At 39.5% G+C, this 22,677-nt stretch overlaps 1 protein-coding gene across 3 annotated transcripts in view; it reads left to right on the plus strand.

Moving 5' to 3' along the window:
• LOC133556169 (SEC14-like protein 1) overlaps window positions 1-18,275 on the plus strand; it is a 44,269-nt gene extending 25,994 nt beyond the window's left edge. For all 3 annotated transcript variants that reach the window (XM_061905835.1, XM_061905833.1, XM_061905834.1), the window contains 6 exons: window positions 7,058-7,192; window positions 7,266-7,400; window positions 13,783-14,019; window positions 17,590-17,768; window positions 17,883-17,984; window positions 18,071-18,275. In XM_061905835.1, the coding sequence (XP_061761819.1) occupies window positions 7,058-7,192; window positions 7,266-7,400; window positions 13,783-14,019; window positions 17,590-17,768; window positions 17,883-17,984; window positions 18,071-18,101 (819 nt within the window). In that variant the 3' untranslated portion in view covers window positions 18,102-18,275. The remainder of the gene's footprint in view (window positions 1-7,057; window positions 7,193-7,265; window positions 7,401-13,782; window positions 14,020-17,589; window positions 17,769-17,882; window positions 17,985-18,070) is intronic.
• Window positions 18,276-22,677: the final 4,402 nt, after the last annotated feature.

Below are 22,677 nucleotides of genomic sequence, written 5' to 3' on the forward strand. Positions count from 1 at the left end.
AGTGGCCAAGGTACTGAACAGCGCTGTCTGTTTGGTTTTGTCTAATCCAGGGGTTCTTAACCTTTTTGAACTCTGATCAACACTGAATTATTCATCTTACTCTTCATTTTAATCATATTCAATAATTATATCTAACCTATTTACAGTTTTTAACCTTGTAAAATCACATGAAAGAAATATTATTATCCAGGCTTAGGTCAGGCTGATTACAAAAATAAATAATCAAATATACTGCAAAACAAGGGACTCAAAAACTTAGATGTGCATACAAATACCCTGAGCAAAAAATAGATGCGCATACAAATACCCAGTGCTAAAATCAATTCTGACTAAATAAAAATACATAATTATGAATGTTTCATGAATAAACTGTTAATAGAATTTAGGTGCAAATTAAAATATAGCTTAACTACTATAGTCATTTTTTTTTCGCTTAAGAAACTTCTCTGTGATTTTAGCACCAGGCTTCTTCTGTTTGATATTATCATTACTGCCACAAGTAGTGGAAAAGTGTATTACATCAGAGTAACACGAACGTTGAGAAACAATTTTTAGGCGGCCCTCTAGTGGGCGCTCGCAGCCTGACAATGGCCGTTGGCCCTTCCATCCATCCGTTTCCTACCGCTTGTCCCTTTTGGGGTTGCGGGGGGTAATGGAGCCTATCTCGGCTGCATACGGGCGGAAGGCGGGATGCACCCTGGACAAGTCGCCATCTCATTGCAGGCGCTGGCCCTATGGTTTAGAAACACTGTGCATATATAGTGGCCAATGCTACCGTAGTATTGGCATGTTCAATTCATTTAGTCATTTTCATGCCTGAAAATGTTTGTTTTGGGCCAAAAATCCGTAAAATAAGATTTAAATAACACCTCAAAAAATCTGAGAGTAAGCCTAAAACTTCGAAGTACAATGTGTCGAGGGACAACTGTATAGAAATAGATTAATCATATTCAATAATTATATCTCACCTATTTACAGTTTATCAACTTGTCAAATGATATCAAAGAAATATTATTATCCACGCTTAGGTCATGCTGATTACAAAAACAAAAAACAAATATACTTGATAAAAGGGACTCAAAAACAGAAGAAAAATACATTTTCATGCAAATACCCAGTGCTATAATAAACTTTAAATAAAACCTAAAAAAATATGTGATTGAGTGAAGCCACAAAGTCCGAAGCGCGATGTGGCGAGGGACAACTGTGTAGAAATAGATTACATACACAAATACAGTACATGCCTACATACTCGAAGTCCGTCTATCTACACGCACATTCACGGTACAAACATTCACATACTGTACTTATACATTCACTGTACAAACAAACAAACATACAAATACTGTACATATACATTTACTGTACAAACATTCATATACACATTCTGTTCATATACAAGTACATATACATACATACACTCATGCACATAATCATGTTTCATCAAACATATATCAACGTTGTTGCCCTAGGGTAAACTGGGTAACACATGGCATATTGACAAAGCTTGACCCATTGTTACTATAACAATCTACAAGATTAATATAGGTTGCCTCTCTCTCTTCCCCTCCATCTTTCGGTATTCCTTTTTTTTTTTACCATTTGATTTGTTTGTTTTTTATTATCTTTCTAGCTATCGTTAGGTATACGTATTGTTGCATTTGAACAACTGCATTGTTGAAAATAGAGGTAAACTATTGGTATTGTTCATGATCAATAGCGCTTTTTCTATTGGTATTTGTATTGCTCCAGTTTTAGTGTAAAAATGCTCATTGTCATTTCTATATTATTTATTTATTTCACTAACTGCTTATTTACTTTCACTTTTACAATCATATTTGTACATATCGTATGTGCTGGTGTTGTTTTATTATTGTTGTTGTTTTTGTTATTGTTGTGTTTGCTGTTGTTGTTTTTATCTCTCTATCTAATCCCCCTCTTATCCCCACAATTTCCCCGTCTGTCTTCCTTTTTTTCTCTTTCTATCCCCTCCTGCTCTGGCCCGGCTGCACAAAATGATAATATAAATACATTTAATAAAGTCGAATTCAAAAAAGGCAGCAAGAGAAGTATCCTACACTTCTCTTTTGTAAAGTAAATCTGAACAGCTGATATGGACATCTACATCAACTATATAATTTGCCTGGGAAGCTGGAGAGGACAAAAAAATAAATAAAGACAGAGATTAAAAAGGCATTCATTTTGGCGAAAATGAAAGTCTTAAATGGCATTGAAAAGCATTAAATTCGATGTTCGAAGGCATTAAAAAGTTTTTTTTTACAAATTTGTAGGGCTGATCTGATAGTCTATAAGTCAATTGATTGATGTAAAAAAAACAAAAAAAAAAAAACAACCAACACGAAATGTCAACAGAAATAGTCACTGAACTTTGTGGCTAATATAAAAAACCTCCATTCACCAAAAAGAAAAAATCAACACTCTGCACACTTATCCATGTTTGGCGCACTTTCGCTGCTTAATACCGTATTTCAGATTGATTACAAAACTTAAGGGAGGTCCTCACAGAAGTAAACAAGGTAGAAGTCAAACTTTCACATACTCTTATTGTCCAATTTCGAATTATTAATGATATATCCATTATATTAATATAATATGTACACATATGTATGTATAGGCTATTTATATACACACTGTTGGCGTTAACACACTTTTTGTGTCTTTTTACGCATTGAATTCAGAAAAGACGCACAATTCTGGTAATTCGCGCGTCCCCGGGGCCCGTTTTTATTTATTTTATTTTATTATTCTTTTTTTTTTTTTCTATGAACCCTGCCCTTTCTGGGTCAAAAATATGGTTTGCTTGTTATTTTTATCGATTATCGCTTTCCGCCGGCGTTTTGTTTATATTTGCCGGGTCAAATTTCCGTCCCCGTTTATTGCGTTTTTATTGGTTGTCTTCAAAGTCATGAACTTTCCAGTACCATTTCTTAAATTTTGATTCGCCGAATGTTTTATCAATCACAAATACTGCCTTAGTTTGCAAGGGACTGTCAAAATAAAGACTTCATGGTAAACACTTAGTTGAGTGTAAAGTCAACCTTTTTAACTTCATTCTGTGCCATGTCTTCAGTAAATTGGTTGTTTTAGTCTTTGTGAGTCCATGGAAACTTGACTTTTATCTCACGCTAAAGTGACATAGTTGAGGATGGAGACAGACTAGCTGTTAGCTTCAAGCTAACCAGCACCCAACCAAACTCCTCCACCCTAAAAACATACTTTGCAGGTCAACTAATGGGGCAAATATGTGCCTTTTGAAGTGATGACGTGCGAGGAATGTTTAAAAGGAGTCTCTTGGAGAAGTGGCTGACAAGTTAGCAAGTGTCGCTCGCATCGCTGACAGTGAGTCATCACCGTCATTGTTTACTGAAGCAGAGATGCTGACTGTGTGTTATGACAAACGCCCATGCGCCGCCAAGCTCTTATTTTTATCCATAGAAATATCAGATTAATTTTTTATTATCTAGAGCAGGGGTGTCAAAAGTGTGACCTGGAGGCCATTTGCGGCCTGCAACCAATGTTATAAAGGCCCACGGCACATTTTAAAAATACTATTAAAATAATAGTATTTTTAATAGTAATTAAGAAAGTTGAAATATTGACTAATGAAACAAAGACGTTTTTTTTTTTCATTAAAACTGTTTTGGCTCAAAACATAATATTGAATCAAAATCAATCTTTTTATGAATTAGTGACCTATCCAAGGCTTTGATTACTTCACATCAAATATTACACTTTGAAAAAAAAAATTGTGGAAGATTTTGCCTATTTTGTGTGTTTGCCATAAAAAAACATAGTTTTCTTTGACAAAAAGGGCATAAAACAAACAAACAAAAAAAAAAAATGCTAAGAATTGATGGATAGAGCTGAAGTTGTTAAAGAAATAATGCATGTATGCTCTGGCACATTATTATTATCATTTCATGACCGAAGCAAAAAACTTTTCACACTTTTATACTGAAGTAATTACGCCTACAATTTATTAAATAAAAATATAGACAAACTACCGGCAGCGGTAAAGTTTAGATTCTTGAAGAAAGTGAATGAATATTTATAACTGAATACATTTACATATGCATAAAAATGTGTTTTCTTTGTTTTCTTTTTTTAATGAATGAAAGGCGTACTGAAATGAGATTTTCTTATTTAAACGGGGATAGCAGGTCCATTCTATGTCATACTTGATCATTTCGCGATATTGCCATATTTTTGCTGAAAGGATTTAGTAGAGAACATCCACGATAAAGTTTGCAACTTTTGATCGCTAATAAAAAAGCCTTGCCTTTACCAGAAGTAGCAGACGATGTGCGCGTGACGTCACGGGTTGTAGGGCTCCTCACATCCTCACATTGTTTACAATCATAGCCACCAGCAGCTAGAGCTATTCGGACCGAGAAAGCGACAATTTCCCCATTAATTTGAGCGAGGATGAAAGATTCGTGGATGAGGAAATTTAGAGTGAAGGACTAGGAAAAAAAAAGGCGACTGCAGTGGGAGCGATTCAGATATTATTAGACACATTTACTAGGATAATTCTGGAAAATTCCTTATCTGCCTACTGTGTTGCTGGTGTTTTAGTGAGATTAAATAGTACCTGAAAGTCAGAGGGGTGTGGCCACGGCTGTGTTGACCGCCAGTGTCTCTGAGGGAAGTCACGCAGCTGCAGCAGGACGGAAGCTCCGCTGATGTCTCCGGTAAGAGCCGACTTATTACCACAACTTTCTCACCGAAAAGTGCCGGTTGACATGTGGTCGGGATCCATGTATGCTTGACCGCCCTGTTCCATAGTAACGCTTCCCCTCCGGGAATTTTATACATTGACTTCTCCATTATTAATTGAACAAATTGCAAAAGATTCAGCAACACAGATGTCCAGAATACTGTGTAATTATGTGATTAAAGCAGACTACTTATAGCTTGGATCGGGCTGGAAAATAATGTCAAACGCACGCGTCATCATATGCGTCATCATACCGCGACGTTTTCAACACGACACTTCGCGGGAAATTTAAAATTGCAGTTTAGTAAACTAAAAAGGCTGTATTGGCATGTGTTGCAATGTTATTATTTCATCATTGATATATATAAACTATCAGACTGCGTGGTCGGTAGTAGTGTGTTTCAGTAGGCCTTTAAGTAATGTTTATAACAACTTTTTTCCAAAACACAGTGTAGAATGTGAGATGTAACAAGATAATGCACACATTTATCATTTGTTTTGAAAAATCTTGCAAAAAAGTAGGACCCCAAAAATTTACTGTGGGACCCCATTTTTATGACTTGATGGAGTCGCTGGGACCCCATTTTGAAAATTCCTAGCACCGATGTGGCCCCAAAGTCAAAAAGTTAGAATATTTAATATTTTGTACGTAAGTAATAAATCCTCAAATTCGCATCTTAGGCAGTATGGGCAGTATTTGATCCAACTTTCTTTCTTTCTTTCTTTCTTTCTTTCTTTCTTTCTTTCTTTCGAACATGAGCACATTTACAACACATTACATCAGATAATTCATATCACCTCACATCGCATCATGTCCGAAAAGGAGTAGGAAAGCTTATTTAATCCTACCCCTTTCCCACGTCAGAGCGCCCACAAATATATGCATTCATTTACTGACTCTCCTTACAACAAAATAGTAAAATGACATCCGTGAAAGAGTAATACAACAGTTCTGTAACATGTAATCAATTATTCAGTCATTACCAACATACTGAGATGAAGAATATCTTACTCTTATTAAGGTTGAAAGTGTTTCTCATAATTCTTCTCCTTTGTACTTTGTAAGCACTATTAATTTGAACAGCTTCCTAAACTGGATCATATCAGTACAATGTTTACCTTCTTCACTTAATCCATTCCATAATTTAATTCCACATACTGATATGCCAAAGGTTTTAAGTGTTCTACGTGCATTCAAATGTTTTAAATTACATTTTCCTCTAAGGTTATATTTCTCCTCTTTAGTTGAGAAGAATTGTTGTACATTCTTCGGTAGCAGGTTATAATTTGCTTTGTACATCATTTTAGCTGTTTGCAATTTTATCAAATCATCGAGCTTTAATATTTTTGACCCATTAAATAAAGGGTTTGTATGTTGTCTCTATCCAACATTATATATTATACTAATTGATTTTTTTTGTAACAGTTAACAAATGTAGATCACATTTTTAGTTATTTCCCCATATTTCTGCAAAATAACTCAGATATGGTAACACTAGCGAGCTGTAGAGAATATAAAGTGATTTTTGGCCCATGGCGTATTTTGCTTTATTTATTATTGAAATGTTTTTTTGCCACCTTATGTTGTATGTTTTGTATATGAGATTTCCAGTTAATTTTATCATCTATTAATGCTCCCAAAAATCTGGTTTCTTTTACCCTTTCAATATCTACTCCGTCTATTTGTATTCGTGTCAGATGCTCTTTTCTACTGTTACCAAATAGCATTATTTTAGTTTTACTGAGATTCAAAGATAGTCTGTTTTTATCAAACCATTTTTTTAATTTGTTCATGTCTTCCGTTATTATTTGTATTATCTTCTGTGTGTTCTCTCCTGAACAGAAAGCACTTGTGTCGTCTGCAAATAGCACTAACTTCAAGTCTTTTGTAACTTTACAAATGTTGTTTATATAAAGATTAAACAATCTTGGTCCCAGTATTGATCCCTGGGGTACACCACAAGATATATCCAACCGTGTTGACATATTTTCACCCATCTTCACATATTGCTTCCTGTTGGTTAAATAGCTTCTTTACAGTTCAATACCAAACCTCTGATGCCATGTCATTCTAGTTTTTGTATTAAAATATCATGATTAATTGTGTCAAATGCTTTTGTTAAATCCATGAATACTGCGGCTGCACATTCTTTACCGTCTATTGCATTGGCAATTTCCTCTGTAGTTCCTCTTTCTTGTTCTTGTCAAAAGACCTGCAGCCGCATTTTGTAGTCTTTGAATGCTGAACATGGGCAGGTTGAGGATGAAAGTTGAGTCACTCTTCGTGTTCTGTGATTAATGTCCGCGTCATACTTGCAGGTCAGCCCTCTTATCAACGAAAACACTCGTAAGAAGTTCCTCGTCTACGCTGCCAACGACTACTGGGGACCAGGAGGTTTGGTGGATTATGTCGACCGGAAGTTCATCCCGGACTTCTTGGGGGGTGACTGTGTGGTGAGCTGCACGAAAGGAATACAATTGCTTAGGTCTGGAGGGTCATGGTGCTTATTCGGTTCTTCCTTGTCAGTGTGACATCCCTGAGGGAGGCACGGTGCCCAAGTCTCTGTACAGGACAACAGAGGAGCTGGACAGTGAAGACAGCCAGCTGCTGACAGACCTCCTATACAAGAGTGCCAGTATCTTCAAGGGAGCTCCACATGAGGTACATTTATGTTTAAAACATGGCTGCCAATTTGCCAATCTTGCCCAAAGATACAACAGCAGTGACAACTAGGGATGCGTACCGTTCACATTTGAACCAATGCAGTGCTTTGGAATCGATACCGATACTCAATGGTACCAATTTTCTTTACTTTTGTGCATTTTAATAAATGTTAATTATATAATTCTACAATTTATTTTTGAAAACTGTGCTGCCCAGTTTTCTGATTACATTTGAGTTTCATTTGCAATACAGTAGCACTTCCAAGACATTAGATGGCAGTATTATATCTATGATGCAGTATCTTGCCAAAAGTATTTGGCCACCTGCCTTGACTCACATATGAACTTGAAGTGCCGTCCCATTCCTAACTCATAGGGTTCAATATGATGTCGGTCCATCTTTTGCAGCTATTACAGCTTCAACTCTTCTGGGAAGGCTATCCACAAGGTTGCAGAGTGTGTTTATAGGAATTTTCCACCATTCAAAAGCACATTGGTGAGGTCACACACTGATGTTGGTCGAGAAGGCCTGGCTCTCAGACTCCGTCCTAATTCATCCCAAAGGTGTTTTTCCAATGATAAACATTGGAAAAAGTAAAACTCACATACAGTACATTAAAACCGGCAAAAGAACCAGCTCACGAGACGAGAGAAAGGTGCAGACAGAGGGGCGTGTGTCTGTCTGTGTTTGAAAATCATAAGGTTTGTATAGTGAAGCAAAAAAATAGAGGAGAGAAAGTGTGTGTATATATATATATATATATATATACCAAGCGGCATGGAGCAGCTCTACCGGACAATTCTGCAAAATTCATGGCTGGCTTACAGCGTGGTCACTCCGTGATCACTTACGACCGCCAGACAATTCTGGATGTGGATAGATCGGGCCGTTTTGGACTGAAAGACGCGTGCTTGCTGGACCCACTAGCTAGCATGGGAATACTTCGCCGGCTACATCCAGCGGCCTGTGAAGCAGCGGAGTATAGTACCAGCGGAGGCCGTCAAAGGAACAGACGCAAGCGGTGTGATCGGAAGCAGAAACGCGGATGCCAAGCGGGGCTAAAAACAAAGCAAAAGGCTAATCCCCACTGAACACTGCTTCCCTCCATCATGAAGCCAGATTTAAAAGGAAGATGCGAGCCTACTGGCCTAGGTAAGGAGTCAGTTAAGTTAAAACAAGTTTTTACTGCTTTGACTGTTTCAGAGTTGGACATGCGTTCTACTGAGGTGGCAAATTATGATGCGTTCAGTTTATCAAAGCACCAAGCAAACAATCAGAACATGCGTTCTACTGAGGTGGCAAATTATGATGCGTTCTGTTTATCATAGCACCAAACAAACAATCAGAAAATTCCCGTCATATCATTTCTTAGATATGGTCGTAATTGTTTTAAGTGCACTACGCATAATAAACACAACATTATTAATATTACTACTACGGATAATTTGATCAAAAATTCCCTAAAACAGCCCACTACCTATAATATAGGTTTTTTAAACATAAGATCATTGTCTCCCAAAACGTTATTAGTTAATGAGGTCATCAGAGACGACAATCTTAACGTCATCGGTCTCAGCGAAACCTGGCTTAAAGCAGACAACTTTTTTGCGCTAAATGAGGCATCTCTTCCTAAAGTATGCACATATTGCCCGTCTCCTTAAAAGGGGTGGGGGAGTCGCACTAATATACAACGAAAACTTTAACCTTAATCCTAACATAAATAATATAAATCGTTTGAGGTGCTTACTAAGAGGTCTGTCACACCGCTGCCTCTATACCTGGCTGTTATCTACCGCCCCCCCAGGGACCTGTTCGGACTTTATCAATGATTTCTCAGAGTTCGTTGCTGATCTAGTGACGCACGCCGATAATGTAATTATAATGGGGGACTTTAATATCCATATAAATACCCCATCGAACCCACCGTGCGTGGCGCTCCAGACTATAATTGATAGCAGTGGTCTTACACAAATAATAAATGAACCCACGCATTGCAACGGTAATACGATAGACCTAGTGCTTGCCAGGGGTATCACCGTTTCCAAAGTTATGATACTCCCGTATAATAAAGTAATGTCCGATCATTACCTTATAAAATTCGAGGTTCAGACTCATGTTCGGCAAACTAATAATAATAGTAACTGCTATAGCAGCTGCAACATTAATGCTGCCGCAACGACAACTCTTGCTGACCTACTGCCCTCGGTAATGGCACCATTCCCAAATTATGTGGGCTCTATTGATAACTTCACTAACAACTTTAATGACACCCTGCGCTAAACCATTGATAGTATAGCACCGCTGAAGATAAAAAAAGGCGTACCCCATGGTCTACAGAAGAAACTAGAGCTCAGAAATTATTATGCAGAAAGCTGGAACGCAAATGGCGCACGACTAAACTTGAGGTGCACCATCAAGCATTGAGTGATGGTTTAATAACTTATAAACGCATGCTTACCTTAGCTATAGCTAAATATTACTCAATTCTCATCCACCTTAATAAAAACGATCCTAAATTTTTGTTTAGTACGGTAGCATCGCTAACCCAACAAGGGACTCCTTCCAGTAGCTCCACCCACTCAGCAGATGACTTTATGCAATTCTTTAGTAAGAAAATTGAAGTCATTAGAAAGGAGATTAAAGACAATGCGTCCCAGCTACAACTGGGTTCTATTAACACAGATACGACTGTATATTCGGCGGATACTGACCTCCAATATAGTTTCTCTCGTTTTGAGGAAATAACATTAGAAAAATTGTCACAACGTGTAAATGGAATAAAACAAACATGTTTACTTGACCCACTTCCTGGGAAACTTATCAAGGAACTCTTTGTATTATTAGGTCCATCAGTGCTAAATATTATAAACTTATCACTTTCCTCTGGCACTGTTCTCCTAGCATTCAAAAAAAGCAGTAATTGATCCTCTCCTTAAAACACCTAACCTCGATCCTGACCTCATGGTAAACTACCGACCGGTGTCTCACCTTCCCTCTATTTCAAAAGTCCTCGAAAAAAAATGTTGCACAGCAGCTAAATGAACACTTAGCGTCTAACAATCTATGTGAAACCTTTCAATCCGGTTTCACGGCCAATCACTCTACGGAGACAGCCCTCGCAAAAATTACTAATGATCTATTGTTAATGATGGATTCTGATGCGTCATCTATATAGCTGCTCCTCGATCTTAGCGCTGCTTTCGATACAGTCGATCATAATATTTTATTAGAGCGTATCAAAACACGAATTGGTATGTCAGACTTAGCCCCTGTCTTGGTTTAACTCTTATTTTACTGACAGGATGCAGTGCGTCTCCCATAAAAATGTGACCTCGGACTATGTTAAGGTAACGTGTGGAGTTCCCCAGGGTTCGGTCCTTGGCCCTGCACTCTTCAGCATCTACATGCAACCGCTATGTGACATCATATGCAAATACGGTGTTAGCTTTCACTGTTATGCTGATGCCCCTAAAGCTGACCAACACGCCGGATTGTAGTCAGCTGGAGGTGTGTCTTAATGAAATCAAACAATGGATGTCCACTAACTTTTTGCAACTCAACACCAAAAAAACGGAAATGCTGATTATCGGTCCTGCTAGACACCGACCTCTATTTAATAATACAACTTTAACATTTGACAATTAAACAAGGCGACTCGGTAAAGAATCTGGGTATTATCTTCGACCCAACTCTCCTTTGAGTCACACATTAAAAGCGTTACTAAAACAGCCTTCTTTCATCTCCGTAATATCGCTAAAATTCGCTCCATTTAGTCCACTAACGACGCTGAGATCATAATCCATGCGTTTATAATGTCTCGTCGCGATTACTGTAACGTATTATTTTTGGGTCTCCCTATGTGTAGCATTAAAATATTACAGTTGGTACAAAATGCGGCTGCTACACTTTTGACAAGAACAAGAAAGTTTGATCATATTACGCCTGTACTGGCTCGCCTGCACTGGCTTCCTGTACCCCTAAGATGTGATTTTAAAGTTTTACTAATTACGTATAAATTACTACACGGTCTAGCTCCAGCCTATCTTGCCGATTGTATTGTACCATATGACCCGGCAAGAAATCTGCGTTCAAAGGACTCCAGTTTATTAGTGATTCCCAGAGCCCAAAAAAAGTGTGCGGGCTATAGAACTTTCCGTTCGGGCTCCAGTACTCTGTAATGCCCTCCCGGTAACATTTCGAGATGCTACCTCAGTAAAAGCATTTAACTCTCACCTTAAAACTCATTTGTATACTCTAGCCTTTAAATAGACTCCCTTTTTAGACCAGTTGATCTGCCGTTTCTTTTCTTTTTTTCCTCTGTCCCACTCTCCCTTGTGGAGGGGGTCCGGTCCGATGGCCATGGATGAAGTACTGGCTGTCCTGAGTCGGGACCCAGAATGGACCGCTCGTCCAGAGTTGGGACCCAGGATGGACCGCTTGCCTGTGTATCGGTTGGGGACATCTCAGCGCTGCTGATCCGCCTCCGCTTGGGGTGGTTTCCTGCTGGCTCCACTGTGGACGGGACTCTCTCTGCTGTGTTGGATCCACTTTGGACTGGACTCTCACGGTTGTGTTGGGTCCACTATGGATTGAACTTTCACAGTATCATGTTAGACCCGCTCGACATCCATTGCTTTCGGTTCTTCTAGAGGGGGGGGTTGCCCACATGTGTGGTCCTCTCCAAGGTTTCTTATAGTCATCATTGTCACCGACGTCCCACTGAATGTGAGTTTTCTTTGACCTTATATGGGCTCTGCCAAGGATGTCGTTGTGGTTTGTGCAGCCCTTTGAGACACTAGTGATTTAGGGCTATATAAATAATTGTTGATTGATTGATTGGAATATATATAAGTGGTAGAAAATGGATGGATGGATATATATATATGTTTATGAATCGTTACATTCGTTACAAATATATTTATACAGTATATATATATATATATATATACTGTATATATATTTTAGGGCTGGGCGATATATCGTTATACTCGATATATCGCGGGTTTGTCTGTGCGATATAGAAAATGACTATATTGGGATATTAGAATATATGTTCTCACACAGTTGCTTTTAGCTGCGGGCATCTCACTCTTTCTTGTCTTTCCTTCTCACAGAGACTTAAACAAGTGCACCTTCTTACATATGTCCCACGTGCAACGTCACACGCCCTCCCCGAGTAGAGAGGTAGCTACTACTTGGGTAAAATTAGCTGTGATGCTAACTGTGTTGCGAGTGGTAATACGAGGGAGAGAAGGTGGCAATCTGGTAACAAATGAATGTGGAAATAATTCCCGTGAAAAACAGCACGCGGTGCATCGTCTGGCGGTGGTTTGGCTTCATGCGGGAATATGTTGAACAATTATGCGGCGAAAGCGTTGCTACAAAAAGTAGCAGCACTGCTATTTGATTTCCTATTTGAAGCACTTTTTTTTTTGACACCATGTTTATTTGTTTTTGACACCATGTTTATTTGTTTTAAACTATTGTAGTGGCGTTCTGTATAAAAAGTGCACTTTAATTTAGTGTTTTGAAATATTATTTTAGTGACTTCATGCACAAAAGTGTACTAATAGCTTGTTTTAAAATGTCTCTGACAATGTTGCAGGTTCTGTTTTGAAATGACATGAATGTTTGTGCCACTGCTTAATAAATGTTTAATAAATACAGTTTTGCTAAATTGACTTAGTTGTGATTTCCCTCTCTAAATGAAAGTTTAAAATGAGCATATATTAACACAGTATAAAGAAGAATGTTTTACTGTAGACACAGAATCATCATACTGCTGTGATTATATGCATCAAGTGTTAATTCAAGAATTCAAGGCTAAGGCAAAATATATCCTGTATCGTGACATGGCCCAAAAATATACACACACATGTATATATGTATGTATGTATCTATCTATCTATCCATATACATATATATGTATATGTGTATATATATATGTATATATATATATATATATTTATATATATATGTATATATATATATATATATTTATATATATATATATATATATATATATAAACATATATATATATATATATATATGTTTATATATATTTATGTATGTATGTATATATATATATATATATATATTTTTTTTTTACAAGTTTAATTAAAAGATTGCACTGTATGAAAGTAAATGTCCATATTGTGACATTACTAACTGCATCCTACTGTTTTTTTTTTTTCAAATTGTAGTTGGCATTAATCAGACAGTGTCAAAAAAACCTGAATATTTTATGTATTTGGATGTGCTTGTAAAGAGGGCCACCTGCTGGGACGCATGTAGACCACAGGTCAGCCCAGACGTGAGCCTTGTGATTAATCAGTATGAATTGCTACCCATTCCGTGGTCTCTTTCTGTTCCCTACAGATTTTCTTTGAGATCATAGAAGACTCCTCCATTATCACCTGGGACTTTGACGTGATTAAAGGTGACGTGCTCTTCAACATCTACCACTCTAAAAGGGCCCCGAAGAGAGACACGGCCAACGGGTTCCCGTCTTTGGGGACTGTTAGTTCCCCACTGTTAGACAAGAGCTGGGTGTTGGGCCGGGACTACAGCACGGTGGAGAGCGCCCTCACCTGCACAGAGGGTGAAAGTGTTCAGGTGAGAGGAACATATCATTTTTTTTTTTACCTTTTTTAACCACAGTGCAGATTATGTGGTCCTGATGGCTTCATCTGGCCGGGATCTTCAGCTCTCACTGGATCGGTTCGCAGCCGAGTGAAGCGACCGGAATGAGAATCAGCACCTCCAAGTCCGAGTCATGGTTCTCGCCCGTAAAAGGGTGGAGTGGCATCTCCGGGTTGGGGAGGAGACCCTGCCCCAAGTGGAGGAGTTCAAGTACCTAGGAGTCTTGTTCACGAGTGGGGGAAGAGTGGATCGTGAGATCGACAGGCAGATCGGTGCGGCATCTTCAGTAATGCGGACATTGTACCGATCCGTTGTGGTGAAGAAGGAGCTGAGCCGGAAGGCAAAGCTCTCAATTTACCGGTCGATCTACGTTCCCGTCCTCACCTATGGTCATGAGCTTTGGGTCATGACCGAAAGGATAAGATCACGGGTACAAGCAACCGAAATGAGTTTCCTCTGCCGGGTGGCGGGGCTCTCCCTTAGGGTGAGAAGCTCTGTCATCCGAGAGGAGCTCAAAGTAAAGCCGCTGCTCCACATCGAGAGGAGCCAGATGAGGTGGTTCGGGCATCTGGTCAGGATGCCACCCGAACGCCTCCCTAGGGAGGTGTTTAGGGCACGTCCAACCGGTCGGAGGCCACGGGGAAGACCCAGGACACGTTGGGAAGACTATGTCTCCCGGCTGGCCTGGGAACGCCTTGGGATCCCCCGGTAAGCGCTAGACGAAGTGGCTGGGGAAAGGAATGTTTGGGCTTCCCTGCTTAGGCTGCTGCCCCCGCGACCCGACCTCGGATAAGCGGAAGAAGATGGATCGAACCACAGTCCACCAAACTGTCTTTGTGAGCTACATTTGAATAAAACTTCACCACTTTAATCATCTTTTTTTTTATCCGGTTAACCTCTTTTTTTCCTCTTTTTGTCTCATCGGACAAAACTTTTCATTTATTTGGTTGTTTTGGCCACGGTTGCAGTAATTGCACCGAGGCATTGTTCTTATTTTTGTTTTCTGGCAGCAGGCAGGCGTTCGCATCGTCTTTTTAACGAAAAAAAAAAAATGCCGCCCTCCTCAAAGTCACTGAAGCGATGCCCTGAGGCCATAATAGAGGTGTCATTCAACTAGTTGTAAGTCTGTGTATGATGAAAATATTTCATGCATTTTGCTTTGAGAAACTTTTCTGACTTTAGCTCCCGACTTCTGTTTGCTTGGCATTGTCATTACTATTGTCATTAAGCACAAATATTGAAATTTAACGATTTAGTGCATTTGCAAACAGCTAAAATGATATATAAAGCAAACTATAACCTGCTACCCAAGAATGTACAACAATTCTTCTCCACGAAAGAGGAAAAATATAACCTTTAGATAGAGGAAAATCGAATTTAAAACATTTGTGGCCCTGCGCAACCCGAGGGTCCCTGGTTCAATCCCCACCTAGTACCAACCTTGTCACGTCCTTTGTGGCCTGAGCAAGACACTTCACCCTTGCTCCTGATGGGTGCTGGTTAGTGCCTTGCATGGCAGCTCCCTCCATCAGTGTGTGAATATGTGTGTGAATGGGTAAATGTGGAAGTAGTGTCAAAGCGCTTTGAGTACCTTGAAGGTAGAAAAGCGCTATACAAGTACAACCCATTTATCATTTATTTATTTATGCACGTACAACACTTAAAACCTTTAGCATATCTGTATGTGGAATTAAATCATGGAACGGATTAACCAAAGATTTCAAACTAAACACCAATATGATTCATTACTGCCACAAGTGGTTGAAAAGTTAACTACAACTTGGGCCCATACAAACCACAGCTCACTAGTGTTAACATATCTGAGTTACTGTGTAGAAATGTGGAGAAACAACTACAAATGTGAGCTTCATTCACTAACTGTTTTACAAAAAAGATCAACTAAAATAATAATGTTGGCTATAGAGTACATCCATCCATTTTCTACTGCTTATTTCCTTTGGGGTCGCGGGGGGCGCTAGTGCCTATCTCAGCTACAGTCGGGCAGAAGGCGGGGTACACCCTGGACAAGTCGCCACCTCACCGCAGGGCCAACACAGATAGAGAGACAATATTCACACTCATTCACACACTAGGGACAATTTAGTGTTGCCATGAACCTATCCCCAGGTGCATGTCTTTGGAAGTGGGAGGAAGCCGGAGCACCCGGAGGGAAACCACGTATTCACGGGGAGGACATGCAAACTCCACACAGAAAGATCCCGAGCCCGGGATTGAACCCTGACTACTCAGGACCTTTGTATTGTGAGGCAGACACACTAACCCCTCTTCCACCGTCAAGCCCTATAGAGAAAATACAAACCCTTTATTTAGTACATCACAAATATTGAAATTCAACGATTTGAATGTTGTCTGTCTATCTGTGTTGGCCCTGCGATGAGTTGGTGACTTGTCCAGGGTGTACGGCGCCTTCCGCCCTATTGTAGCTGAGATAGGCACCAGCACCCCCCGTTACCCTTAAGGGAATAAGCGGTAGGAAAAGGATGGATGGATGGTGCATTTGTAAACAGCTAAAATTAGGCAAACTACAACCTGCTACCTAAGAATGTACAACAATTCTTCTCAACAAAAGAGGATAAATATAACCTTAGAGGATCTCGGGCCCAGAGAAGCCGGCGGCGTTTCTGGATTTTGTTGATAAATGGCTTTCGCTTTGCACAGTAGAGCTTTAACTTGCACTTACAGATGTAGCGACAAACTGCATTTAGTGACAGTAGTTTTCTGAAGTGTTCCTGAGCCCCTCGTGGTGATATCCTTTAGAGATTGTTGGTTTTTGATACAGTGCCGTCTGAGAGATCGAAGGTCACGGTCATTCAATGTTGGTTTCCGGCCATGTCGCTTACGTGGAGTGATTTCTCCAGATTCTCTGAACCTTTTAATGATATTATGAACTGTAGATGTTGAAGTCCCTAAATTTCTTGCAAATGCACTTTGAGAAACGTTGTTCTTAAACTGTTTGACTGTTTGCTCACACAGTTGTGGAAAAAGGGGTGTACCTCTCCCCATCCTTTCTTGTGAAAGACTGAGCATATGTTTTGAAGCTGTTTTTATACCCAATCATGGCACCCACCTGTTCCCAATTAGCCTGCACACCTGTGGGATGTTCCAAATAAGTGTTTGATGAGCATTCCTCAACTTTATCAGTATTTATTACCACATTTCCCAACTTTGTCACGTGTTGCTGGCATCAAATTCTAAAGTTAGTGATTATTTGCACACCAAAAATTTTTTATCAGTTTGAACATCAAATATGTTGTCTTTGTAGCATATTCAACTGATTATGGGTTGAAAATGATTTTCAAATCATTGTATTCTGTTTATACTTACATCTTACACAAATGCCCAACTAATATGGAAACGGGGTTTGTAAACTGAAACAACTGAACAGCTGAAAGTCTTTTGACAGCTCAAAAATGTATAAAAACTGGATTATATCATCTAGCAGCTGTTAAATACAGAAAATGCAGACTGGAAACAATTTTCCGCCTCGTGGTGATCCCGCACTTTTGCTTCGTGTTCTAACAGGGCTCCCATGTGGCACGCTGGCCTGGGTACTACATTCTCCAGTGGCGCTTTCCCACCTCCCTCAGCCCCTCGTCGTCCAGCCTGCCCTCCGTGGACGACATGCTGGCTTCGCTGCAGGTCTCTCCCCACAAGTGCAAGATCATGTACTACACCGAGGTGCTGGCATCTCAAGACATCAGGTGAGTTTTTTTTGTAAATTTTTTCATTCCACCAAAACTTTTCTCAGCTCTTGATGCTGCACCCCGCCAATATGAGTTTGTAACACCACACACTATACATGTTTGCTTCCGTAGGGGATCATTGACCAGTCTGGCCTCCAATCATAGCAGTTTCTCCCAGCTCAGTTCTTCCACTACTTTTTCTATCCAATCACAAGGCAGCTCCACTGTCTCAAGGTAGTGTTTGCTCCGCAGGCAACACTGCCCTCAAAAAAAAGCCCGTGAGTGACATCAGGGAATGACTGTTGACTTGTGAATTTCAGGAGCGCGCCGGCAGCCCAAGCTTTGTTGTAGGATTGTCAAACACGCCGGCTTGGATGTAATCTGATTACAAAAGTAGTAAAATGGAACATTCGAATGTGTGTTGTGTTTTTGCTGGGTCAATAAATGCTATGCAACATCAAAGTTAGGACGTGGCGCGCGCAGGAGTGCTCGCACTTTTGTCACTGCTGCAGTCTTTTGATTGTCCACCAGGTGTCAGTGTGCTGTTTTGCAGGAAAACACTCAAGCCTGATTATTGAAACAGTGCAAACAATCAGCACTTTTTAACAGGCGTCCCTGTTAACAGTAAGATTGTTTATGATGTTTTGCAGGTACATCTAAAATAAGTTATATATTTTCATCACTCATTTCAGAGAGTGAAACTTGCATATTATAAATATTCATTGCACAGGTTTTCTTGCAAATTGGAAAATTAGGTTTAATACAGAAAGTGAAAACCCCAAATCCACTATCTCATAAAATTATTTGTTAAAATAATAATAATTAAATGTTTTTATAACATAATTAGCTAATTGACCTAAAAACATACAATTATTAGTGCCATTTTTTTTTTCATTTTGACCTATATTGGCATGAACCTTTTCTAAATCGAATGTAATGTTATTTAAACTACAGCTGTCATGACCTGACACCGCAGCTCATGTCTTGTTTTCCTTTCGTTTATGATTTTCCTGTGTTTTAAGATTTATTTATTTTTCAGTGCTCGTTTCTTATGTACCTCTAGTTGCTAAGGGCGCTGAATGGACACACCGGTTTGCGTTTGAGACAGTTTAGGTTGACAATAGAAACATAAGACCTATTTTAACACTTTTTATGGGTGGGCCCTTTTGGATCCTTGAACATTTCAGCAGGATTTCTTATTTTTTCTAATTGCTTGAAAATGAATAATGGATCGAAATCATTTATGAATCATTGACCTATTTAAGGCTCCAATTACTTCACATTAAATATTCAGCTTTAAAACATTTTGGGGGCAAACATTGCATATTATTGTGTTTTTGCCATTAAAACAGTGCAGAAAAAAAACAGAAATAATCTGGAATGAGACACTTGGGTGGGCGGAACCTAAAGGATTTTAAAAAATCTACAAAACCCAAAACCAGTGAAGTTGGCAGATTGTGTAAATTTGAAATAAAAACAGAATTCAATGATTTGCAATTTTTTTTCTACGGATGTTTAATTGAATAGACTGCAAAGACGAGATACCTAAAGTTCAAACTAAGAAACTTTATTTTTTGCAAATATCAGCTCATTTGGAACTGGATGCCTGCCACATGTTTCAAAAAAGATGGCACAAGTAGCAAAAAAGACTGAGAAAGTTGAGGAATACTCATCAAACACTTATTTGGACAACCCCACAGATCAACAGGCTAATTGGGCACAGGTGAGTGCCATGATTGGGTATAAAAGCAGCTTCCATGAAAAACTCAGTCATTCACAAACAAGGGGTTACCTCTTTGTGAACAAATGCGTGAGCAAATTGTCTAACAGTTAAAGAACAACATTTCTCAACCAGCTATTGCAAGGCATTTATGGGATTTCACCTTCTACGGTCCATAATATCATCAAAAGGTTCAGAGAACCTGGAGAAATCACTGCATGTAAGAAAAAGCGATATTAGTGTGTAAAGCATATCACCACGTGTGTTCAGGAAAACATTACAAAACCACTGTCAGTAACTACAGTTTGTCACTACTGTAACCTGCATCTGTAAGTGCACGTAAAAACTAAGCGAAAGCCTCTTATCAACAACACCCAGAAATGCCGCCAGCTTTGCTGAGCCTGAGCTCATTTAAGATGGACTGATGAAAAGTGGAAAAGTGTTCTGGGGGTCTGAAAATGTCCCCTAGACCAAAATATTCTGTGATGGTATGGGGGTGTATTAGTGCCCAAGGCATGGGTAACGTTCACACCTGTGAAGGCACCATTAATGCTGAAAGGTACATACAGGTTTTGGAGCAACATATTTGATAAAATTAGAATAGATCAGATAGTACATTATTTATTCCTTCAGGAGAGTTACAATTTTCAGCACAATTCCATTCAAGATCAGACAAACATTACAGCGAGACAGAACAGGATCGCTGATGGGTCTGCCGGCTTCCGGCGCCCCTTACCAAAAAGGTGAGATACAGTTAAACAAGTGGGGGGAAATGGGAGAAAAAAATAGATTAAAATAAAATCAAATTATAAAAAATGGTCTAAACCTGGGCCCTGGAGAGGGGGTCCAGACTGAGGCCAAGGGAAAAAAAACAACTTAGCCATAGTACACATCCCTCTTACATGTGTGTAAGAGGGAAATATTACATCAAACACAAAGGACAAGAATACATTAAAGCAGCGGATACAACATACAGCTATGAATAAAAACTCAAAGAAACATACACTGTGGTGGCCTTTTGTGGTGTAAATAAATACCACACCATCGTCTGCTGGGGTGGAGAGAGCATGCCCAGAGACAGGAGCAGACCCAACAAAGCAACCAAGGGAGCCGATTCTGCTCTCGGCCGCCAACCAACCAACTCTAGGCCAGTGTCCAGTCCGCATGGATGAGCGAGGATACGTTCTAGGAGACTGAGGTGTCCGACACCTGCTCACCCAGCCAAGACACCGCAAAGCCTCTCCATCCCGGCACTCCGTTCCAGTTCCGCAGTCCTGTCCCCTCATCCGCATCTCCTCCAGTCCCTCCAACTGGACTCCGGTGTGGCAGAGACCCAGCAGCTGGTCTCCATGGCCAAAAGGCTCCCGGGAGGCAGATCCAGAAGTCCACAAAAAAAGCGCCGCAGAGGTCACGAAAATGCTACACAGTCTCAAAGGGTCCCGGACCAAAAGGCAAAAAGAAAAAAAAATTGAATAACACATAAAAACAAGAGGGAAACACAGAAGGATGACACAAGAGCACAGAGCTCCTGCCAACAGCAGCCACTACAGCAGCGCCATCTTGGAAAAATGCCATCCAAGCAACGTTCTAATAAACGGCCCTGCTTATTTCAGTAAGCCACGTGTTACAACAGCGTGGCTTCATAGTAAAAGAGTGCGGGTACTCGACTGGCCTGCCTTTAGTCCAGACCTGTCTCCCGTTGAAAATATGTGGTGCATTATGAAGCCTAAAATACCACAACGGAGACCCCGGACAGTTGAACAACTTAAGCCGTAAATCAAGCAAGAATGGGAAAGAATTCCACCTGAAAAGCTTTTAAAATTGGTCTCAGTTCCCAAACGTTTACTGAGTGTTGTTAAAAGGAAAGGCCATGTAACAGTGCTAAAAATGCCCCTGTGACATCTTTTTTGCAATGTGTTGCTGCCATTAAATACTAAGTTAATGATCAATTGCAAAAATAAAAATAAAAGTTGCTCAGTTCCAACATTAAATATCTTGTCTTTGCATTTGCATTTGTCTATTCAATTGAATATAAGTGAAAATGATTCGCAAATTATTGTATTCTGTTTTTATTTATCATTTACACAACGTGCCAACTTCATTAGTTTTGGGTTTTGTACATATGGTATTGGTTTTGAAAATAAAATATCAAAATGGCCGCTCGTGCTTTGATTTTTCAGTGGAAAAAGTTTAGACAGCTCGGGTGTAGGATATTGCATTATAGACAATATTGTGCTGTCATCCCTAGTAAACACATATTAAGTACATGTTTGGGGCAAAAGTGCATGCAAATCAAAACAAAAAATAATCTGAATATAGGCTTTTCCATCCTCCAAAGTCTGGTGAAGTTTTAAGTGAATATACTCATTTTAAGGAATTTAGTCCCCAATACCATCAAACATTTGGCCAATAACACAAGTCAGAGACCTTTCAAAAGTCAACCAGCCTTTGTAGATTTACTGCAGAAAGTAGCTGCTGTTGGGTTGCTGTAGCAACAGAATGAGAAGAAAATGCCAGAAGAAAGAATTCATGACAATTGCGTCGGCCTCCAGAGAGCCTTTACACTGACTCTGAAGAAAGGTATGTCTGCAGTGGAGCCCTAATAGTGCGCGGCGATACATGGAAATGATGGGGCAGAGCAAATAAGAAGAAATCTGCTGGAAAGGAAAATATCGGATGATTGCTTGTTAGTGCTTGGTCGGGCAAGTTCTCAGAGGACCTCGCAAACTTTGCACAATTTCCTCATGTCTATCAGGGAGAACGTACTTAAAGAGAAATGTGACAATAGTTGGAAACTGGTTCCGAATGTAGAACCCCGATTATCTTGTATTCACCAGTTCATATGTCATGTATTTTCCTATCAAAGGGGTCTTGTTATGATTTTTTTTTTTTTTTTTTTTTTTTACATTGAACACTTTTTTGTATGTTTTTATTATTTGTATGTATTTAAGATAATCAATGTTGCGTTCAAGCTGAATGTTGGAATTTTAAAGGGGTCATATTATGTTTCATTTCCCCTACATTTGAAACACTACCTTGTGGTCTATAAAAGACGTTAATAATGGTTCTTTGGTCAAAATGTTGCATAGCTTATGTTTTACAGACCATCTTCAAGTCGCTTCATGATGTGCCGTTTTGTGGACGCTCTTAGTCAGTGATGGGCAAGCTACTCGGAAAATCTAGTAAACTAAACTACAAGTTACTCTC

This window comes from Nerophis ophidion, linkage group LG07 (assembly GCF_033978795.1).
Source record: "Nerophis ophidion isolate RoL-2023_Sa linkage group LG07, RoL_Noph_v1.0, whole genome shotgun sequence".
Lineage (NCBI taxonomy): Eukaryota > Metazoa > Chordata > Actinopteri > Syngnathiformes > Syngnathidae > Nerophis > Nerophis ophidion.